A 23,421-nucleotide genomic window follows, 5' to 3' on the forward strand; every position below is an offset into this window, starting at 1 on the left:
AACTATTCATAGGAAAACCTATAAAGCGCCTGGCTTGTAAACACAACAATAAAGAGGCAGGACAATAAAACCTTGGCCAGGGTGGGGAAGGTGCTGCCTTTCGCTGGCCCCGAGCACCTCGTGCTTCCCCAGTCCCCGGCCGAGGACAGATGCTGTGCCCGCCCCACTGCTCTTGTTGGCAGAGAGCAGGTGACACAGGGCACATGCAGCCCACGCTGCTCTGCCAGGCAGCAAAAACGAGCATCAGACACTAATGGGACACACAAAACTATCACTGACCTTGGCATCAAGCAGGAGAGCCCATCCCAGCTCTGCTCCAGCACCTCCAAAACTGCACCCAGGTGCAACCCCCAGCAGCAGAAATAGCCCAGAGGGCTGGGGCCAGGCACAGCTGATCCCCATGACTGACCCAGGTCCCCACCCAGCAGCTTTTTAGTTGTTTTCCACACAAATTAGGCCTAAATCTCTGTAGCTGCCCCCTCCGCCCTCCTGTAACACCTGGCTCCCCAGCAATGCCCATGTGCTGGCAGGAGAGCTGATGCAGCTGCTGGCCCCGACGGGAGGCAGGGGTGATGGCATGTTTGTCTCATCTTTGGGAGATGCTGGATGGAGTTCCACCAGCCAGAGGGAAGAACCAGCTCCCACCTGTCTGCTCTCCCCTGTGCACACTTTTTTCCCCAGAGGGCCAGCTAAGGGTGTCCAGAAGCTGGGGAAAGGAGCACCCGCTGGCATCAACATAAGACCCATCTTATGTTCTTGTAGGTGGGAGGTTTGTAATGAGTGTGTGGGGTGAGACCACAAAATCCAGACTCTACCCAAATTGGCGCTTCAGTGCTTATTGCTGTAATGTGGTGATGGATCAAGTCAATGCCTGAGGCTCTCAGAGTCCATGAGTGTCCCTGGGGAAAAGAGCTACAGCAGAGAGCAGCTAAAGGGGTGCCCAACCAACCGACAAAACCCAGCTCGCAGCTGACTCAGCTCCTTTACAGATGAACTCGAGCTGGTGCTCAGACACGCGGCCTTATTCTTGTCTGGTCTTGAGGGAGGCAGTAGCCAGATGTTGAGGAACATGCTCAGATCGGAAGGCGCTGAACCTTCTGCTTTAGCATCTGACAACAGAAGTTTTTATTAAAACCAAAGAGGTTGGCTACACGCTATTGAGATATGCCAGACATGGGCAGAGCTGCTCCTGCTGCAGGCTGTTACGGCAGGAGAAGTCACTCGTGGCAGGGAACCAGCCCCACACATCCAGTGAAAAAGACTCCCTGACTCTGAAAGGGGTTTTGGATACTCACACAGCTTGAGGCCCACCGAAACCAGCAGCAAGCGTGGAAAAACAAAGCAAATGTGGTATCCCAAAGAGCTTTTACGACAGCCAGGGCTGGCGCTGAGCTCTGTTCAAACATCCACCCCGGGGTTAGGACTGCAGGCACTTCACTCCCCAGACCAGCTCATTCCTGGAGGCATTGATCTGTCCCCAGCAACATCCGAGAGCTCTGTCCTCCACGGGCTCTCGGCGCAGTGAGCACACAGCAAACACAAGTAACACCATGGGGCAGCAATGGGAAGGGCACAGAACTTCAGAAACAAACCCACGAGCGGTTCAGAAAGGTGGCAGAGCCCCGGGGTGGCATCGCTTGAGGAGTCAAACTTCCAGCCCCAGGGGACCTGCTTGGAATTTTCTGGCTTCCACAGCACAGCACCATCCACCTGGAAACGAGGAATGTCGAGGATGAGTGAAGGCAGCGGTGAGGCGCAGGACACCAGGAGCGCAGACAGCTAAAGGCAAAGTGTGTTTGTTCTAAGGTATTATTCAAATATTGGCAGATGTGGCTTTATTGCAGGAACACAAGAGTGACAACATTTGCAGTGCTCAGAAAAACAAAATTCTTCCAGCCCCCTCCTTTACAAACATGATTTTGAATACAGCAGCAATAGTAACAAAATGCTTTTAGATAAGCTGAGAGAACAGGCTGTTTCTATAAAACGTACAAAGAAGGAAAAGGCATTTGTTTTCCCAGTGGTAAACACTGTAACAGTTCAGTGCACAAACAAAACTGAGGACAGCTTCAGAGTTCACTAAACACAAAAATAAAATAAAAAAAAAAAATTAAGTCCTACTGCTCTTTTGATCAGGCATTGTGAATGATTTCAGTCAGTTTGAAATAAATTGTTTAATACCAACAACAGGAAACTGCTCTTCTGGATGCCCTGAGTAAGTGCAAGCAGCGTGTTTCTTCTCTGTGCCCAGTCAGGAGTGTGTTATTGGTCACTGAACCAGGTGTTTCTTTCTAAACCTTTGTTAATTCAGTGGCATTGGCATGGTTTGTCAAGATATCTTCTAGGTACCCAGACACTCTCACCCTAGCTTTGCCCTCCAGCTGTTTCTCTATCCCACTGAGGTGTTCAATAGCTCCTTTTAATACTCTCTCCCTCTCGCATGAGTCCGTCTGCATTCCTGCTTCATTCTCTTCAACTCCAGATTTCAGATATTGCAAGACATAGGATTTGATGGCATCCCCATTTTCTGTCATGGTTTTCCTTATGACTGGCAGGTCTGTGCTCTTTGCCAGGCTTAACAAATGAAGCAGAGCCTGGCAGATCTGTGTCCGGAGGCTGGCACTGTACTTGAATTCCAGAAAGTCCTCGGTGTCTTCACTCTTCTGCAAGGCTACCACCAAGGCACTCCAGATCTGGCAGAACTGCTCAGTGGAGCCGTAGCATTCCCTCTTGCTAGGGATGGAGAGGGCCATGGCTGATTTGATTCGGACTTTAAAATTCTTGCAGGACTTCACTACTGAGGAAAGTGCACTATATGCTTGTGTGGTCCAAGGAGCCTCTCCTAAAAAAACCCAAAACCAAAACCCCTTTTTCAATCAGTCAAAATATAGAAAACTGTAAATGTATCTCTGAAATATTTGATGGGCTTACACTTGCTGTATTTATTCTGGTCTAAATGAGAGAATCAGGGGTTATGAAATGAAAAATTAGTTAAAACAGTTAATCTTCTGACATTTTCTAAGAGTAAAAGTGACATTTTGCATCTATTCACGGCTATAATCCCATCCTCACGCCCTTTTCCCACATGACAGATCCAACTGAGCACAGCACAGTTATGCCTGTATTAGCACTCGCAGGATCTGAGCCTGTTTCACTGGCAAGAGTTCTGGGAAAGCTATGACAGCAAGACTCAGCTCCATTTGCTTTCTCCCCTCTTCCCCTCTTGTAACGGAGACCTTCTTATCAAAACCACAACCCGCTGTGCAAACCCCAAGCCCGTGGGACAAGTCACTCACCGAGTGGCAGGGCAGGGTTCTTAAATACATTCCCCAGCGCGTAACAAGCGTTCCAGCGCACTTTCATCGTGGCCTCGCTCTGCACAGTGGCAATAAGGGCCTGAAGAGAGTCCTCGATGGCTTCCCTAAACCTGGGGTTTGCTACGTGGTGTGGCTGAAGGAAATGAAGCACGTTCCCAAGGGCCCGGACTGCATTGCTCTTTACCTGGAACACACAAAAAAACCCCACCACTCTGGCTTTCAGCTTATAGGCAAAGCTTTGTCAAGCCTGCTATGAAATCACCCTCAGAGCCAACAAGGAATCAGACTGGTGTCTTATCAGATGGTAACTTCCTAAATGCCACCGGAAAGATCATTCTCTGCAAGTAGTCACCCTGGAAAAAAAAAAAAAAAACAACAAAAAAAACCCCAACCCTGACCCCTGCACTGTGGCAAAGCACAATCAATGCCCTGCAGGTCAAACAACATGGGAAGCCTCCAAACACCAGCCCTCAAGAGAGGATGCTGAGCTGCAGCTCCCCGTCCGTTGGGGCAAGACGCCCCTAAGTAACTGCTGCCTTTCTTCCTTTTTTTTTTCCTTTTTAAATAAAAACGCAAGAGTTAACTACACTATGATAACTCCACCCTCCTTCCCCTCAGTCATACCTTGTCTCTGTCCTTGGATGCTTCAGTCGCAGACCGTAACATTTTCAACAGCAGCAGATCAGAAAATTCCTCCTGAAAACTTTGTCCCATCGTTTCCCTGGCAGGAGAATCACACCGTGAAAGGCCGGCGCAGATAATCCATCCCCAAAGATGTGATACAAACCTTCACAAAGGCTCATGAACAACCTTCACTCTTTAGAAGGCTAATATGTAAGGCAGAGCTTACTACATGTGACCACTATGTTTATTAATTTAAAACCAAACTATCAATGCAAGAAAGCCGGTTAGCAACGCATTAAGTCTGTAATAAAAAACAGAGGGCAATGAATTGCTCAGAGGCAATTCTTTAGCAGGAATATATGATAACTATTTCTCCTGTTAAAAATGTAACAGTAGGTTAGACTTCCTTCAGTCTTTGATTTGAGGAAGTGTTAAATATTTCTTAATCTTCTGTGTTACGTTGAAAGTAAAGTAACCAGGGAACACGCAATTACACAAAGCAAAGTACAAGAAATAGAAAACTGAAAAGGAAACTTGGAATATACTCCAGAACTAATGATTAGAAAGACCTAAACCCCAGCAGTTTGGTAGAACTCAGCACCAGATGGATACAGGATACTTGTAACAGCGTCATACACCGGCAGACATGGGCTGAAAGGGGTTAAAAAGAGCATCCAGGCCAAATTATGGCGTTTTTTGATACTAAGTAGACCAGAGAGAGGAGTTCTGCAGGCCAAGGCACGCTTACGTACAGGTTGATGATGAGAGTGTCTGTCAGGTTGCCCAGGGACCAAGCCGCTTTGGCACGGACATTGGGAGACTTGTCGTGGAGGGAGTTCAGGATAGCGTTTGCTGTGTCTGCCACAAACATCACATCCTATAAAAGTAAAAACTGCTGCAAAGTTAGAAGGTTTTAAAAACTTAGGTGATTTTCTTAGTAACATACCCACGGCCTTTCTAGGGAAAATGATACCTGCACAGAGACCAGCTCTATTCATATAGGAGACAACTTTTAACATGTTTATGGTGCTCTCTGTACAGCTTTGGTTGATCTTTAATTCACAGTCTAAGCCTGCGTGCTGACCAGGCTCACCACTCTCCTGGCTAGCTGCTGCTGAAAGGTTTCAATGTATCACTTAATTCCATTGGTGCTTTAGTTACTTTGGATTTTAACGTAATTACCTGGACTGCCAATCTTATACTCAACAAATCACACTCTTAAAGTAATTGCTTCTCCAAACTCCCTGTTGAGCTGCCTGTCTAATCTTCTCTTCTATGGCACATCACATTTCATTTTCATTCCCTTGCCTATAAGGATTTTCTTTCAAAATATTTTGGACTCAAATCTCAACCATCAGCTAATTTTTTATTACAATCACCCATTTAAGGCCACATTGCAAAAACGACACTCTTCCAGCTCAGCCAAGCTAAGATCAATTTTTTTTTTTGTGGAAACAAAAACGCACTTTTCTCTAAATAAAGTTTTCTTCTTAGTTTTAAGCAAAACTGAAGCCTTCACATTAAAACCTTGTTAAACTCTACAGAGCACTGCACAGCTGTTCCCTTCTTCCCAGCTCTACCTCATCTCTTGCAGCTCCTTTGTGCCAACCGAGCCTTTCCCACTTCTGTCCCCAAGAGCTCGGGGAAGATCCTGACCTCCCTCCTTTTGCTCTCACTTTTGCCAATTCATTCCAAAAGAACTCACATCCCACATCTTACGGTTCATCAAACCCATTATAAAATGGCTCAAAATGAGAAAAATGGGCCAGTTCTGACCTGCCGAAGGCAAGAGAAGAGGATGTAGACTCCAAGCGCACGAGCAGCAGCAGCTTTTACCAGTGGGTTCTCACTGTGGTTCAGGCCAAGCAGCAGAGTGACACACAGTATCTGCTGGTCATTCTGCAACGAGAAGCAGCCATGGCAATAGAGAGAAACTGGAAAGATCTCTGTCCCACAGACAGACAAGTACTCTGAAAGACCCTAACGTGTGGAATCTGCAGAAGCCACCATTCAGAGCAAACTCTTTTATTTAAAGTAAATTGCCTGGCATTTCAGGATGCCACACAGGAAACAGGAGTGCTTCCAGCAAACATGATCTTGTCGCTGTTAAATTTAAGACCACAAAGGAAACCAAAATATTAACTATCATCCAAATGCAGAAGGCATGGCCCATCAGAGGCAAAGCAGACTGGATCGGTTGCTTTTCCCCGTCCTACTTCACTCTTTCCCCCTCATTAACAAGGACAGCCAGGCAGACTAAGTTCATCCTGGGCAGATTGTCAGTTTACCAACCCATGACAAAGATCTTCGTTTCATCAGAGCAAAGGGTCAAAGTGGGCACTGACTTGACCCCACATGGCCACAGGGACAAGAGAGTGGATGGGATCAAAGTCCAGGGGGATGAAGTACATGCTGTACTTGGAGAAACCAGACAGAGAATTCCAGAGATACTGCTGTACTAGCAATTCCTGGGCAAATGAGGTCTGGCAGAGCACTCCCCATCAAGAAGGGCACAGTGACATAAAAGGAGCTGCACAATGCAGCGGTGATACACCGCCAAGGCTTTCATGTTTAAAAGCATATTTCATGTTGCAAAAGGAGAGTAAGGCCAACACGTTTGTTTGTTTCTGCCAGGGCAATCGCTGCAGTTTAGTGTTTTAGAAGTCAGCCAAAAGAAAAAACAGGCATGCAAATTGGTGAACCACGGCAGCCTGTGGCTGTTAGCTCAGCTGTCTCTTCAAACCCTTGACCAACAAAATAACAACCCTTCACCCCTCTCTCATGCAATGAAATTCTTGCCCTCCATCTCCCGTGCACCATCGCCAAGGCTCAGGATTCACAGCAGGGCCAAACAGCTTCTGTGACCCACAGTTTAATTGTTTTGACAGACTAATTACTCCTAACATTGCCTTTTCCAGTCTTCAGCAGTCACAACTTGTTTAGAATGTGAAAAAAAAAAAAAATTCTGAAGATTCCTCTACCTTCTCCTTGTAAGTTTTAAAAGGCTTTACACTGCTGCAATCTAGGAGGCAAGAACAAAGCCTCAACAGATAAAAATGGCATGGTTAAAGGAGTGCTCTCCTACCTGCAGACTGCTGAAAGCTTCTGGCAGGATAGAGGACAGGGCATCACAGGCGCTTGTCTGAAGAGTCGCATGTGGAGAGTTCTGAAGAATGCCAGGTAAGGGGCCACTTAACATCATAGTCCAGAAAGTCACAACCTACAGAAGAAGCAGCCAGGTTTACCTATTTAAACTCAGCAATTATGCCTAAGTTCTATAACAGATTGTCTTTTCCTACGATCATCTTTCAGATATGCTCACAGCAGGTAGCATAACCACACGTGGAAGTGATTACAGCTGTTTGGAAGCCTAAAACACTCAGCATTCAGAAACATTTTAAAGATATTTTAGTACTGCTATCAAGTACTGACTCACCGAGTTCTGTTTGTTTCCTTCTCAAGGCCACATACACTCAGATTAGATTGCATTAGGTAGGATTACGATGCCATTCTTGAACCCACAGCTGGGTATTTTCATTTGCCTGACAATTTACATTCGTATCAACAGGCACCCAGTGCTACTGGACACATTTCCTATCTTGTAGCGTCACTGGTGACCAGCTCAAAACGTAGTGTATGCCAAAGAAACTTTTAAACGTGCCTTCTGTTCACAGAAGCAAGACTTAAACAGGCCTACGTTGATCTCTCTGTATCCATGCCAGTAAGTTTGCAGAGAGTTCAAGAAAGGAAGCTCGCTGAAGCGGAATCTCCGAGGCAGCCCACACACTTACCACACTGACCAGCACCCTCTGATCAGGGGCAACGGCTGAGTCGGGTTTGTACTGCTGCAGTACACCTGTGCCCAGCTCCTCCAGGAGCTGCAAGGAAACAAAAAGCAACCAGGTCTTCATCAGGGATGACTCAAGTACCACAGAACTAGAGCAACTTTTACCTAGGGCTATACTTACTTACCCAGGGAACAAAAATCAAAGATTCAGTATTGTTTTGGACTCTATTCTGTCCCTGCTAGTGAAGAAATTAGAGGAAAAGCCTTTCTTACATAAAATGTCCAGCTAGAACAGCATAACAAATTGCCACGCAAAGAGGAAATCTCTCTGTCACCTTTGGGTGACAGACTACAGTTCCTGCACCAGCTGATGCTAAATCAGAGAAGGGCCAGTGTTACAGTCCTTGCATTTCCCCAGCTCCCTGCTGACTCAGCAGAGCAACAAAATTCTGCTAAGTATTCAAGATTGGAAGCAGAGGGTTCATTTCTCAAGGTGTCAGGATACTGCATTTCCCAAAGAGCTACAGCAGGCATCAGCTCTTTGCGGTGTGCTCCATCACACACACATAGATGCTCTGAATATTTATCACCACTCATCTGTATTTGCAAAGCACACTAATAGATAAAATTGGTAAAACAATGTTGATATTTCCTCCTGCTCTTACTTTGGCTCCATGAAGCTGAACGGATGGATCCATTTCTTCCATGCATCTGCAAGCCACTTCTCCAAGTTCTAGGAAATAGCTCTGAGCCACAGAGAAATAACCTTTTACAAGAAGAGCCAACACCTAAACACAAACAAAAGAAACTCCACTCAGCATTTTTTCCTTCTATTAATCCAAAATACCCCAAATACACACAGATAGGATGTTAATGGCTAATCAACACCATATATAAACTCTGATGTAACAGATACACCTTGGAGCACAACTTCTAGAATACTAGAGCTAATTAAAAACCTCCCTATTCCATTATCTTGTTCAAAAAAAGGGCCACAAAAGCACTATCGGGTAGCAACACAATGAATTATTTACTGTAAGTGAGGTCTCCTGTAGCTAAAAAACTAAGCAAGAGTGGTTGTAAGAGACGTGAGATAATCTGATATTGTACCAAGCTGTTCCTTTTACAAGCTAGCTGCTCACCCCCACCTGTAAGGACTCCAGTCGAAGGGGACACGGTTCATAAATGCTGGAAAATGCTGGGAAGTTTGCATCGCTGTCAGAACAGGAATCCTCTCTGGGCAGAACGATGATGGAAACACAGAGACGGAGAAGCCAGCATGGTTCTGAAGATGTACATCCTGCTGGGTTATCTGGAGGCTCCTCATCAGAGGGGAGTGCTTTTCTCCACTGCTCAGAAGAATTAAGACGGTGAGGGGTTGCGCTACCACTATTATTGAGCCCTGAAGAACTGGGCTGTTGCAAAAGTAACTGCACCTCTGGTAAAGGTGCTTGGACAGATACTATGGCCCCTAATAATGTGAGACTGGAAACTCGAACATTAACATCTGCAAGAAAGAACAGGGCAGGGGAAGAAAAAGCCAGTTCGTTAGCACCTCACTGACATATCAGCGTCCTTCTTCAGCACAAGACAGATCATAACATATAATCCAACAGCAATACATACGTTTATGTATTTATGAAGCACGGGGTGGGGTGGAAATCCACAGTTATTTTGTAACAACTAATGCTGAGTTAAGATATAACATATACAAACAGAATGCAAACCTTTATGACAAATGTATGGCTTTATCTGGTTCCAAACTCTCGTCAGCAACCCAGGTTTTAAACGGCTGTATGGTGCATTTGAAACCAAATTTGCAAGGCACTGAAACACACAAAAGAACATACATGGAGTGGTGGTTACAATGTCAGCCTGGCCTCCCACAGATTTGTTTTTACATTTGCAGTTTAGGTTATTTAGACAGCTAATTATCTGAGGGCACCTGAAAACAAATGCCTCAATTATCTGCTGTTTGAAAACTGCTTACAACTTGGCTCCCAAGAACTGGTACTTAACTACTGTGACCTGGCATAAAGACCAAGGAATTTCAATAGCCCAGGGAAAGCTTTTTTTGTCAATTTGGATTCGAGTTCTAAGGCCAATGTGAGTCTTCAGAATCATTTCACAGGTTCATTCAGCTCCGAAAGGACTACAGGAAAGAAATGCAGGAACAAGAGAATTGTGCTGAAGAGAAAAGAAACCTTAGGACTCTGTAGGAAGACTCAAAGAAGCCTTGTGGGAAAACAACAGTCTATTTCCCCCCACCACCTCAGTCCTCACCAGCTACAATAACTTCTGTGCAATCTTTCTTCAAGACTTAATCTAGTATCATCTCTTGGGTAACATTTGAAACATTTACAGTACAGTTACCTTGACTATTTGTGTCAGTGTTTGAGAAGAGGATTCTGCCACCAAGGCCAGCAGCAGGCAGCGGTGCAGCTCCCGGATGCTAGAAGCCATCGTTACAGAGAAGGGAGTAAAAGCTCTCCTGTGATCATTAGCATCTTCAGCAACAGAAAGAAACTGCTTAGAACCTTCCAGGATGGCTGAGAGAACTTGAAGAGCACAGGCACGGGTCTGAAATGATACAACATTTGTTACCCACACCTCCTTCGAGCTGATGGAGAATTTTAAAGTGTATGGAAGTCTCTTTCTCCACCAAGAGAAATTCAACTCCAACTATCTTTTCTCATAACTTTACGCAGCATACAGCCAATCCTTTGCTTCCTTAACCAGCGCATTCGCTTTTATTTCTTGTGGTACAGTGACCAAGCAACACAGATACAGTAGCCAAAGTACTTACTGAAGGCCAGAGAAGACAACTCTTAAGACTAACACGGGAAAAATACAATCCTTTTTCTACTCAGAACTGCCTCACCTTTGGAGAAGGGTCCTTTAGAGCAATGGTCATCAAGGACACTGACTGGGGGCTGCCAATGCCAGGTGCATCAGGAACAAATGCTGACCAGTAGCCATAAAGAACTCTTTTTTCTATTGATTTTATAGTGGAGAGGAAACAGGCTAGAGCCCCTTGACGAACATTGGCTTGATAAGATCTTAAAAACAAACAAAAAGATTAATGAAATAGCAGCAGTGAAAAGGAATGGACGTAACTTCTTTCACTTATATTAGTGGCTAGCTGTGAGAACACATTTTTTAGACCAAGAATAGGAAGAGAAAGAACAAATTTACTTTCAAACCAATACAAATTACTGCCTTCCAATTTTCTTGTATCACCACATAAATCAAAAGGAAAAGGAATTTCCTCAACAGTTTTGATTAAGAACAACGTGCCAGGATCCTGTGGAAGTGTAAGAGTCTGCACACATGTAAAACCTGTGCCAGACCTACAGGAACAAATGGTATGCTTTAACGTGATACACGAGCTGAAATTGTTACGAACAGTACACTCTGCTGCCACGCTTTGTGTTTACACGAACAACAATCACCTCACTTTGCTCTGCATTCCGCCTTCAGCATCAGAATACTCTGACTCGCTGCTGCTGATTCTTTTCCAACTAGCATGATGTGAAGACAAGTGATCCTTTCCAGCAGGCACGTATGCAACATCTGATGCACGAGTCCGAGGATCTGAACCAGGACTGTTCTGCACATCCCCCAAGCGTAATTTCAGCATGTTGGCTCCAAGGACTGATTCATTTCCTGCATCACCCAAATCCTCTCCTCCTTCTTCCCCAAACTCTCCCTTCTTTTGCTTCCCTTTGGACTTTTTTCTTCGGTTCTAAGACAAAAAATAGATTTTTTTTTTTTCAATCTTTTGAAATAATATCTAGAAAGACATGCAAACATTTTATAGTTGTAAATCTTTTACTAAGGGAAAAAGGTCTCATCTGAAAACAAAACTAACTGCAGAATAAAAGCAGAGTTTAATATAATAAATCATGCCATCTGTATAGTACATCAACATCACATTATACAAGTTTCTAAATGAGTTTTTAGATGAGATTTAGTTTAACCAAGAGTTATCACAGCGATGTAGCATTCTTCTGATGCAACAATACTGCACATAAGTGTAATTATATGTATGTGCAATACTGCACACACAGAAAGTCACTTCTTTAGTATCTGAGAGTTTGCAAACTCTGCTTATTAGTAGCAACAGTAACATCAGTATAGTAATACTTAGTGTAAATAGCAGTTTATATCCAAACAGCCTCAAAAATTAAGCTTTGTCCTCTTCATCAGTAAAGCAAAAGAAAACTTTTGGTTAAAAAAATCATATTTCCCACAAAAGTGATTAAAGAGGAACAATAAATACTTCTGTAGTTCTTTTAGATTTACAATAGGTATTTAACATCTAAAAAGAAACAAGTCAACATGACTATACAACTTTATTTTCTCTAATGTCTTTCAGATAATTGGTAATCCACAATGTTTACAGCGTTAAAAAATAACCTGTAGAAGGATTAAGCAGAACAGATGAGGGAGGGGGGAGGAAATCGGTCTCTAGATGAACTTGACTTCCCTAAGAAAGAGTCAAACAATTGCGCAAGTGTTGGGAGAGAAAATGTAACTTATAAAATAAAAAGCTGTGGCTAGTCGGCAGGCAGCAATCCCACGTCTGCAGGCCAAGAATTCTTGGCTACAGATGAATAACTGATGCACGGAGCTTAACTCAGGAAAACCAGCCTCTGCAGAGCCATTTGTCCTCGTCATCTGAGCTAGCACTAAGTCAAATGGCTTTGTAGGGATTTATAATCAATACCTTTAAAGCAAAGAATCTGAAATGTATCACAGGGTCAAAAACAGAGAGCCTGTTAGACACTAATATCAGGTCAGGTAACACACCACCGCAACGAACACGCGCACCGTGAGCGCGCAGCAGAATCGGCGTCATTTCAGCTTACCCCTGTCTGCTTGGAGGCGGCTGGTTCTGATGGCTCCTGCTTCACGGGCGACCTTTTATCATACTGAGGCAACGGCGCCGGGTACAAGGCCGCGGGCACTTCTATGCTCAGCCCTGGCAGTCCATGAAACATGCATTTCTAGAACAGGAACAAAATGTTAGCGTACTTTTCCTTTTTGATGCACAGAGATTTACTGTGTGTTTACTCAGGTGTTCATCAATTTTTGGTTGGCTTGTGGTCCTTCCCCAGGTCTTGCCTCTCCCCAGCTATGCAACATCTGAAATTCAGCTATCTCTAGAAGGATTTTAAGTAGGTCCAAGAAAACGAGCCTCCCATCTCTCTCTCACATTCCTTTGTGGGAAGTCCAGTTAAGATGCTGTGAGGGAAACTCAGTGTCTTTTTCTTTACATCTCACACAACATTTCCCCCCACGCTCAGGCTTCCCCGTTCCCTCTTTCTCATCTTCCACTGTTTCCCACTTCACAAGCATCTGGAACACGCACCTTCCAGTGTCTGTCTCTTTCTCAAGGTGGCTTTAAGTATTTACCTTTAATACTGCAAGAAGAGATCCAAGTTGGTCAGTTTGCATTAGTTTCATCTTCCCACCATTTAGAAGCAACTGGATACCTTTCAGGGCATTCTGCAGTAACTGAAAGCCAAAACACAGAATTACTTACTTTTCCTTCCCAAAACACTGAAGGTTCACATCTTCCAAGTGACCTTCTAGGCAATTACAGTTTTGCTCAACATAATTATTGGGTCAGTCTTATGTTTATTAAAAAAAAAATAGACTATTTAAGCAAAATCTTAGTTGACAATATTCCAAATTTCATATATTCCAAATTCCAATATTCCAGCAGCATAACCTCCTAATTAGAGTATTCTAGACAACTAGACTCACACTTACCATGCAAAAAGTGATGTCATCTACATCAGAGGTTTTTGAAGACTGCAGAACACTTAGAAAAGTCTGAAAACAGACACTTCTGTAGGACTCATCCATGTATGGCTGTCCAGACACACTACAATTAAAGCAGGAGACAAATGGTCAGTTTACAGTCTGTCCCACAGCTCTACAGAGTTACACAAACTCAGAGCCAGGCCCTCTGCTAGACTGAAGAGCACAGCTCCACACGGATGGATGGCTCCTCGAAAGGGATCAGCTCTAGAACAAAGAACAAAAGGAAACCTTCTGCACGAAGAGCTACTACAGTCATAGTGTGCCTTACAGCTACGCTGCTTCTGTGGCCACCTTCTCAATTACCATGACTCTCCAAGCATGGCTTAAACTGTCAGGCCTATAAATGCTTTTTAGGCAAAATCTGGCATTGAGAAGGACTTAGAACAACTTTTGCCAGGCTAAACAACCCCAACTCTCCACATAGAAAATCATCGTGCCCCAAACTGCCAGATGTTGCATTTATTTACATCAAGTAGTTCTTCAGAATTCATCTGTAAGTTCTGAAATTCCAAACTTCTGTGTTTGTTTTTTTTTCTTTTAAAAAACAAAGCCATCTGTTCAGGGGAACTATTAACCAAAAAACTCTTTACAGCAAGTCCAAGTACCTATTGCTTTTATTACTTGTTTGCTTGCCCACAGAGTCTGCTTAGTCAAAATCCTTCCCGTATAGCAGCTAATAAAGATTTGATGTTGCTGTGGCATCAGCATATTTACATGTGGAATGGAAAAATGGATGAATTGCAAACGAATAACTGACAATCACTACAAAAACTTGTAGCTGACAACTTCTGATGCAAAATTAACCCTAAGAATTACTGCAGGGACTAGACACCACATCACCTTTTCTTTTCTTCCCTAATGTCTGTAATGTTATTTCTAGAAGACCAAGAGTTTATGGTTTTATCCACAGATGATACAATATCTTGGAGCACTAAAGTTCTAGATTTCAAATTCATGCAGATACACCTTATTGGTCCTGAATTTGCAGACCAGCTGTCCGAGCTGTCAGATGTACATCTCCTAAAGCATCCACTCCACCACCTGAAAAGGCTTGTACACACCTGAGACACAGGTTTGCCATGCTGCGTACTGCTGCCCTCCTGAGCTCCACGTCTGGCTGAGCAGAATCGCTGAACTGCACCAGGAGCCCAGTCTTGCCCAGCAAATCCGGGAGATACTACAACAAACCACCAAAAGTCATTAGAGGTCAGTGCTCTGCCCTCAGCCTCCTGGTTCTTCTGTTTGGAGGCTAAACATATCTATGCTACAAAAGAAGATTTGTCAGTTGCAATTTCAGAGTCCATAAATTATGTTTATAAAAAATTACATTAAAATATTAATTTCCAAAGTCCTCTTATTTTGTATTATTAAAGTACCGAGTGTGAGCATAGTTCAGACCGAGTCCTGAGTTATGCTTTCTTCCCAGACATAAAGCTAAGTTAGCAACAACTGCTGTACCAGACTGCTGTGGTTACACAGGCTACAAACCCACGCAAGCTGGCAGCTCCAACACCACTAGCATCACCCCCCCGCGCTTCAGCCCAGCAGCAGAAACTGCTCTGCAAGCTGCCAAGAGCTGGTGACAGCAGGGGGATTCAACAGCAAACACTATCAGCCACACTGCAGCAAGGAGCTTCGTACAAACCTCAGGACTGACACCTGATAGTCTCCCCTTTGAGCCCACTAAAGACCTGATCCAGTTACTGGATAAATTTCAGGATCCTCAATGGAGCCTGCTGGGTAATGTGCAATTTGAAGCTCCCCACGTTCTTCCTGCCTAATACACAGGCATACCAGGGTTAGTCTGCAAGCTAAGCCTGGAGCCCTTCTTTAATAGTGTGCCTTTGGCTCAAGCCAGGTAATAGGTGGTCCCTACAGCTGCAGCCTGCAGGTATAGAGGTATTCGGCGTGGGAAAAATCTTGTTATAGTATTAAATCTTGTTATAGATTATTATTATAAAAATCTTGTTATAGATTATTAGTATACACACCTATCACACCTGAAATTCAACTTTTCCACAGATATCAGTCACTATTTAAATGGGATTATTCTTAACATAAAAGATGTAGCAATTTGAGAACATGATACTTTTTTATTCTTTCTTTTTTGGGGACAAAAAAAAGAAAGTAGAAACAGCAAAAGGGTGCAAATATTTTTGTGGTTACTTTCTCTTAGCTTGTGAACTCACCTTCTGACATTTAGGTCCATTATTGTAAACAAGAGCTGCTAAGGCTTGCAGAATTTCGACATGTGTCCAAGAGTTGCACTGCTTAAGAGCAGAGATGCAGTAGGAGAGAAGAAAATTCAAGTTCTGTTCATCAACCATCACCTGTCGTAACAGAAAAGGACTGTGGTCAAGAAAATATCGTCATGTTCTGCTGGAGTCAATACACCCAGGTACATCGGTTACAGACTTGGGTGATCTGGCTGTTAAAATTACACCCCACCACAGAATCAGCCGACACTTAAGAAATGGATAAATCAACACAAGTGTCCTATAACCAAGAGTATTTTTGATGGCGTATCGCTGGTTTTACATGAGGAACCATGCTAGAGCCACAGATAAGAACCTCAGCTAAGAATAAATAAGCAATACAGTGAAAATCCAAGCAGCTGTGTGATGGTTTGCTCCAGAGCCCCATAAAAAGAGACAAAAGGCCTCCCTGGCTTCGTGGGGGAGCCAGCACCCAGAGAAAGGAGGGACAAGGCCAAACTTTCCATACCTGAAATCTGTTAAGTAAGTGATGGATAAGCTGACAAACTTTGCTGACAAGATGTTCCTGATCAAGGTGAACCAGCTGACAGGCTTGGACAAGCAGAGCACAAACATCCTGGAAAAGAAAGCCTCAGTTTATTCTCTAGAGACAACAAAGCTAGGGTGGAAACCACATCGTCAGCTAAGACTTTGATCACACAACCAGATCTGCGTGTGGACACCACTAACATGAACACACACGGATCACGTAACGAATGAAACTCCAGCCAGGGAGCTTCCCCTCGTTTACCCACAGACCTTCATCCCGAGGCAGGGATACACTGACACGGATTCAAACTGCAGGAGTGCTGCTCAAACGATACCATTTAAACACTGCAGCAAAAGCAAAGCCAGTAACAACGGCAAAAGAAAAATATAAAGTTAGATCAAGGAACAGAACGGGGGAAAGAGGAGCACTGTCCAAAAAAAATGAATTAATTCCAAAATGCAAAGTGAGTCTACTCTGGAAATAAAATGAAGAAAAATGGGTAAGTCAGCACTGTTTACAGCGTAATAACGAAGGACAGCGTGTTCCCAAGGCAGCGGCATCGATATCGCCAAGCTACAGCACCCAGCTCTGAAGGGCTTACTTTAAGACCTGAAAATTTTTAATTGTTTGAACAGCAGACTGGGAAAACTGCCGAGTCCCCGTGCCCACAGTCCCACCCGCTGCCCGCTCACCGCCGTCACCCACCATCCCCACCAGCCCTCCCGCCCCTGGGCCACGCGTGCCCACCCCGCAGGGCTTCGGCACACGGCAGCGGAGCCCACGGGTCACCCACGGGAACCGGGGCCGGGCGGAGGGAGGAGAGAACGTGGGAGGGAGAAGATGTGCAGGAAACTCCACGGGCTGCAGCGAGCGGCCGTGGGGAGCGGCGGGTGGTAGGCGCAGGGCTGCTGCCGCCCCGGCTGCAGGGGCCGCCACGGGAGACCGCGCACGCCCGTGGGCGAGCGCCTCCTCCCCCCGAGCGCGCACACCCCCGTACCCGTGCCGGCACCGCCCGTCCCCCCGGTACCTGCGGGCTGGGCCCGGCCGCCGGCGCCGGCCCGCAGCTCTCCGAGATGAGCTGGTCGAAGAGCAGGTGGAGCTCGGTGCGGCGGCCGCCGTCGGGCCGCTCGGCGCCGGGCTGAGGCCGCAGGGCGCCCAGCCGCGCCAGGTAACGGCGGAAGGAGCCGCCCGGCTCCGGCTCCTCCGGCCCCACCACCACCGTGGCCGCCATCTTCCGCCCTCCCGGCAGCGGCGCTATGGCAACGGGCAGCGGTTCCGGGGCGGGGCGGTACGGCGGCCGGGCGGGTCGGGCCTAGGCCGCGCTGCGCCCCGGGGCCCCGTGTGTCACCTCGAGGAGCCCGGGAGCAAGCGAGGGGCAGCCCCGGGGGTCGGCGGCGGGGCCGGGGTTTGCGGGGAGCGGCCCTCCGCGCGGGCGGGGGTCTGCAGCCTCTCACCCTCACAGCTGTGTCGCCCTCACAGCTGTCACGCTCGCAGCCATGTCACACTCGCAGTCGTGACACGCTCGCAGCCAGGACATGCTCACAGCTGTGTCACGCTCACAGCCGTGACACGCTCACTGTCATGTCACACTCACAGCCAGCACACGCTCACAGCCAGGACACGCTCACAGCGGTGGCACGCTCACAGCCGTGACACACTCACAGCCGTGATACACTTGAAGCCAGGACACGCTCACAGCGGTGACACACTCACAGCCGTGACATGCTCACAGCCGTGATACGCTCGAAGCCAGGACACGCTCACAGCCGTGACACACTCACTGTCATGTCACGCTCGCAGCCATGTCACACTCACAGCCCTGTCACACTCACAGCCAGGACACGCTCGCAGCCAGGACACGCTCAGAGTCAGGACACACTCACAGCCGTGACATGCTCACAGCTGTGACACACTCACAGCCGTGACAACACACGGCTCACACTCGCACGGTGCTCAGCCCGAGGAGGAAGGAGGATCGGTGACCGCAGGGCGGCGGGAGAGGCACGAACGCCCGCCCCGAGCAGTGCCGCAGCCCCGGCTCTCACCACCTCCTGCCCCAGGCCAGGCCCCGCAGGGCCCAGTGGTGCTGGGCGCCTCCAGAGCAGTGCTGGCGGCTGGGCAGGGCGCGGGAGGTGGCACTGCTGATGTGGCCACAGCACCCGGAGCCATCCTGGCCGCAGCCCAGCCATCCCTGGCTGGGGCAGAAGCGCTGGGCCTGGCCTCCTGCGCAGCCATGGGGGAGCGATCTGGGGGCACTGCGCAGATTTTAACCATCGTGGACAGTCGGAGTTTCTTTAAAATGCACAGTGGGTGATCGATGTGACCTGAAATACAGTCCAGGGCTGCTGAACTGTAACAGCTTGCTCCTGTCCCACACCCGCTGCCCTGTCCCAGATACAGACATGGGACATAACAGATTTCAGCTCTGGGGACACAAGGGGCTGGCTGTTGGGAGAAGAAACCTGCTCGCCTTAAGGCCATTACTCCAGATTTGATCTGCACCTCGCCTGGAATTAATTTCTTGCTGATGGGTAACATCAAATTAACGGACAGTCTCCCACCATTTCCTTGTGAATAGGATCCCAGGGGAGAAGCCAAGGACTGAAGGCCCCAGTTGACGGGGAAATACACTTGAGCGGGGATGAGCCAAGCGTGAGCGCCCTGCTGCACTCTGACAGCTGCATCACCCGGGGAGGAGCGGGAGGGCTGCAGGGCCGGAGCACAGTGTCCCTCCCACCATGTCACAGCCAGGCAAAGCCAAGGTCTGGTTCCTCACTCGAGAGACTGTCTCACCTCCGCTTTGCCTCGCTTCACCTTCCTGCATTTCCTTATCAGACTCGAGCACGAAAAGTACGTGCTGTGCCACCAGCGCCGTCGCCTTGGCTTTCTTCTTTGCCCTGGGCTGTCTGGTTATGGCTAATTGCTCTGCTTTTTACCTTTATCATTCCATTTATTCTTTATCATTTGTTCCCCAAAAGTCCCTAACAGGCCTCTGAGGCAGGCACAGTGGAATATGTAGCAAAGAGACAGCCTCAAGCATATTAACATTGCGTGAGGATGAGTTCAGAGAGCTCTCTGCCATCCCAGCCCAGCCATCGCTCCGGGGAGAGCAGCTGCTTGATGGCCTGGAAGTGCTCTGGGAAGCAGCGTAAAAAAGAAGAGCACAGGGCCACCCTCACCCCCGCAGAGCCTTTGTGCGAGGGTCCTCATCGCTGTCGGGAGAAACACAGGCTTGGTTTTGGTGTGAAAGCTCATCAAGCGGGTGGGTCCGCGCTGCCTGGGGGCCGCAGCATCTGGGGACGGACTCAGGCCGAGCTGCGTTAGGTTTGGAATTTCAAAGCCAGGAGCATCAGTAGTGCCTTCCCAACTTCTCTGCTTGGCATAAATTTCTACCAAGCCCCCACTCGGGGACGTTTTTTTGGTTTTGTTCCTTTTGTCACCATTTTATTTTGTGATTTATTATTTTTAAAACGTCTTAATACATCTTTAAAGCTCTTCCTTTCTTCTTGTCCTCTGTTTTTGAAACGGTGCTGAAATGTGCATGTTGGCAGCAGCCCCCGCTTTTGTGAGGCCCTAATAAATCTGTGACTGAAAGCAGACTGACACCCCTGCATGGGTTTGTAAAGCAACGGAACCAGCCGAGAGCTGGGTAATGACGCCGTGGGTTTAGGGAATAACTCCACTGAAGCCAGTGGTGTTACACCAAGACACATTTTACCAGCCCCTGGAAAGCCTTTGCATTTACTCACCTCTCAAAACCCCCAAAACGAGAGCAAACATCACAGTATCCAGCAGTGGCCATGAGGGAAAATAGCACAAGTCCTCAGCTGTTAACCGTGCTCTGCTACTATCATGCAAATACATCTGGTTCAGCAGCTCAGCAGCAGACTTCAAAGGACAGAGAAGTCATTAGAATCACAGTTCAAAGAAAAAAGTGAGCAGCTGGTTTAGGCCATCTGGTAGGGGACATAAAATGGTCTCTTTCTTCCCCAGTCACTCTATGAAATTTTCATTAATGGTAGTAACATCTTCCAACATTAACCAACATAATATTGTTAAAAATGTAAGTCTTAATAAATCATCAAAACTCATGTCTTAGGAAAACAAGGTACCTACAGTCTGGTGGGTTCTTTCCTCCCCTGTAATACAGCGTACCATAATTGCAATTTTAGGCTGGTATTTTCAAAGCAAATTAGTGGGAACTGGATTCCTCAGCTCCTTTGAAGGTCCCAGGGAAGAATGTGGGCAGGATGGTTCCCCAGGCTTCAGAGGAACCTCCTTCTCTATTGATTTTAGGAGCCACATTTGGCTTAAAAACAGGCAGAGAAAGTGTCCTCCCTGGGCTGCATCGCTTGGGCTCGTCTCTCCCGGGCTGGGTCCCAGCAGCCCTGATGCTGCGGGGTGTGGGCTCAGCCCCAGGACAGCCGAGCACTGCACCGTGCCCCTGGACGGACCCGCAGTGGGATCCACGCTCCTCCGGGTGCCAGGGAGCGGGGCTGAGGCCAGGCAAACACTGACAACATTTTGCCAACCCTGTTTGGTTACAGCTTGAACCAAACCCCCCTCCCTGCAGACACCCCAGCCAAGAGAAATCCCAGCTCCAGGGGTGTGAGCCCAGCTCAGCAGAAATCCCCGGTTTAGCTGCTCTGATCTCAAGGCCCCCGAGAGCTCCTGGAAATTGATATTCCTGTTGAATATATGGATGAGTCCCTTGAACTTCAGGCAGGTGGTTTGATACCGCATGGATGGTGACAGCTGCCATGGGGAAGCCAAACTAAACAGGAGCCACGACAGAGAGCTCGAGGGCACGGCAGATACCTGCTGGTTTTGACAAAGCGACGGCCTGGGAGCTGCTGCCGGCTCTCCCTGCCTCCTCCTCGCCCTGCAGATTTGTCAGCTGCGTCTCTTCCTGTTAAAGGCAAAATGGAGAGAGTTCATCTTAATCTTTCTGCTCTGGGAGAAAAACTGGCCCAAAATTCAGCTGGGAATTTGGGGAGTTTTCAGTCCCAGACTTCCCGGGACGCCGCTGTGTCTGCCAGTCCTGCCTCTGGTCCTTTTTCCTGGGAAACTGCATGTGCAAATCCAGCCCCGACACTAGCACTATCTCCGCCGGTGCCCAGGGTGTCTCCCACTGGCTTCCCGGCTGTTTTCCCAAGCTGACAGGACAAACAGCGCTGGCTCCGGGTGTCTTTGCCACTGAAGGACAGACACAAATACTTGAAATACTTCCCTAATCTCGTTTTCTCATGCAAACCACTCCTGGGTTGTCAGGGATGCTACTCCAAGGCAGCAGCAGCGATGGGAAGCGGGGATGGGATGGCAAGGGAAGGACCTGGCCAGGGAACATCCACGAGCCCCCCAAGCCTCTCCAAGTGGTCCCACCACGGGAAGGATGCCCGTGCCCGCACCCACCCCAGCCTGGACCCCCCACCTGGCTCCCTGAGCCCCACTTGCCCAGGCCCAGCAGCTCCTTGCCCTGGGTGCAGATGCCCTGGGGATTTGGCTAATTAGGATAATTCCTCCCCTGCAATAAGGGCCATCATACCTCCTTTCCCATGGGAACACCCGTGGGCTGGGGTCACCAGCCCTCCTGGAAACAGGGCTCAGGATTCCCAAGCTGCTTCTGCACGGAAGGAAGGACTGCTGGCTTTATTTAACACGGCTTAAACCCACTGCGTGCTGGGCTGGCAGCCGAGGCAGGAGCAGAGATTTCGGACGCCTCCCCCTCTACACAAAATAGCACAGACTTGCTTTTGTAGTTTTACACCTAAATCTGCTTTCATCCACTGCATGTTTTCAGAAGAGGCGCCATAAATTACCACAGAAAAACCACTCGCCCTGACCCGAGAGGGGTGAGGAGCTGGGGGCAGGCTGGAGCCCTGGGCAGCTCCGCAGCCCACAGGAGGCTGATGCCAGCGGAGTGGGGAACGCAGGACCCGAAACCACAGGGACCTTCTGGGAGCTGGAGCAAGCGCCCTGCTAGCTGCCGAATCGCCAGCAACCTGCCAGGGATGCGCACCAAACATGAGCTAATCCCAACAAAAATAGGAGTGAACTCATAATTCATATGCATAATTCATGTGCATAATTTTATCTTTGCTGTATATTCTCCAGGGATGTATTCTAGAAAATGCTTTCTATCCCCTCCCCTCAACGCGTCCTTCCCAAAAGTGCCGTAGATGCAAATCATTGGAGGCAGCAAGAGGTAGTAGCTTTGCTGGGTTACTAAACAAGTGCTAAATTTGTCTGAGTTTCTAGCCTACGTCTTGGCAAGTTATGCGGGCTGAAGCTGTTGTATAGACACGCAGGCTTGTAATAATCACAGGATTTTAATTACTTTCATTGTGAACCCTGGCTACTGATTGTATCTGCATGGGAAACTCTAACAGTTTGCACTTGCAAATGCTAAAAATGTTAAACAATAATGGCAATTAAGAGATAATTATAGTTATTCTGAAGGAAGGATTGGAGTTAAAACTCCAAGAAGACACCCCAAAGGGCCGGGAAGCGCTGCCCTGTTTACTGCACAGACTTCAAGCTGCTTTTTCTATGATGCGAGATCCACCAGATTTAATTGCTTAATGATTATCTATAAAATATTTAAGCGACACGGGATCTTCGGCCAGCCCAGGCTCTGCCTGAATTGCACGCGTCAGCCTTGCTGGAGGACAGTGGCAGCGCCAAAGCCCTGGCCTGGCACCCGACGCTTGCTGAGTCACCCAACGGTTTTCTTCTGCTAATTACCACACAGGAAAGGTCCAGGGACCCCCGGCCAGTGGGACCACCAGCACCCAAGGGTGGGGAGCCCGCTGGAAGGGGGCCACATGGGTGCCATCCCTCAGTGCCCCCGCAGGCTGCGGTTTCAGAGGGACCCTCAGCAACGTGGGTCCAGGTTTACCCCGTCCAAGCTGACCCACGGCGGAGCCGACGCTTTTGGCCGGGTCATTTTGAACCCTGAGAGAACGCAACTTTAAAACTGGATTTAGGAAGAGGTTTTGTCCTTGTTGAAGCGTTCTGGGCTTTCCTCAAAAACAAAAAAGGCATTTATTTTTTTTCCCCGAGCCGTGTTCTGGGCCGGGCGCCAGCCGCCTGTGTGCAGGCTGCAGCGGAGGCACG

The 23,421-nt window shown here is 47.6% G+C and overlaps 1 protein-coding gene across 1 annotated transcript; it reads right to left on the minus strand.

Annotated features, from left to right (window-relative positions):
• Positions 1 to 1,828: 1,828 nt before the first annotated feature.
• HEATR6 (HEAT repeat containing 6) lies at positions 1,829 to 17,536 on the minus strand. Its single transcript, XM_068415588.1, has 20 exons — positions 17,333 to 17,536; positions 16,285 to 16,392; positions 15,750 to 15,890; positions 14,622 to 14,737; positions 13,507 to 13,621; positions 13,147 to 13,248; positions 12,600 to 12,737; positions 11,181 to 11,473; positions 10,610 to 10,787; positions 10,102 to 10,308; positions 9,456 to 9,555; positions 8,877 to 9,235; positions 8,394 to 8,516; positions 7,733 to 7,819; positions 7,027 to 7,161; positions 5,718 to 5,840; positions 4,694 to 4,818; positions 3,942 to 4,038; positions 3,297 to 3,501; positions 1,829 to 2,842 (listed from the first exon to the last, which is right to left on the minus strand). Exons 1-20 carry the CDS (start codon positions 17,534 to 17,536, stop codon positions 2,292 to 2,294), a joined length of 3,507 nt encoding a protein of 1,168 aa, XP_068271689.1. The 3' UTR covers positions 1,829 to 2,291.
• Between the last annotated feature and the right edge of the window lie 5,885 nt (positions 17,537 to 23,421).

The sequence above is a fragment of the Nyctibius grandis genome, chromosome 18 (genome assembly GCF_013368605.1).
Source record: "Nyctibius grandis isolate bNycGra1 chromosome 18, bNycGra1.pri, whole genome shotgun sequence".
Lineage (NCBI taxonomy): Eukaryota > Metazoa > Chordata > Aves > Nyctibiiformes > Nyctibiidae > Nyctibius > Nyctibius grandis.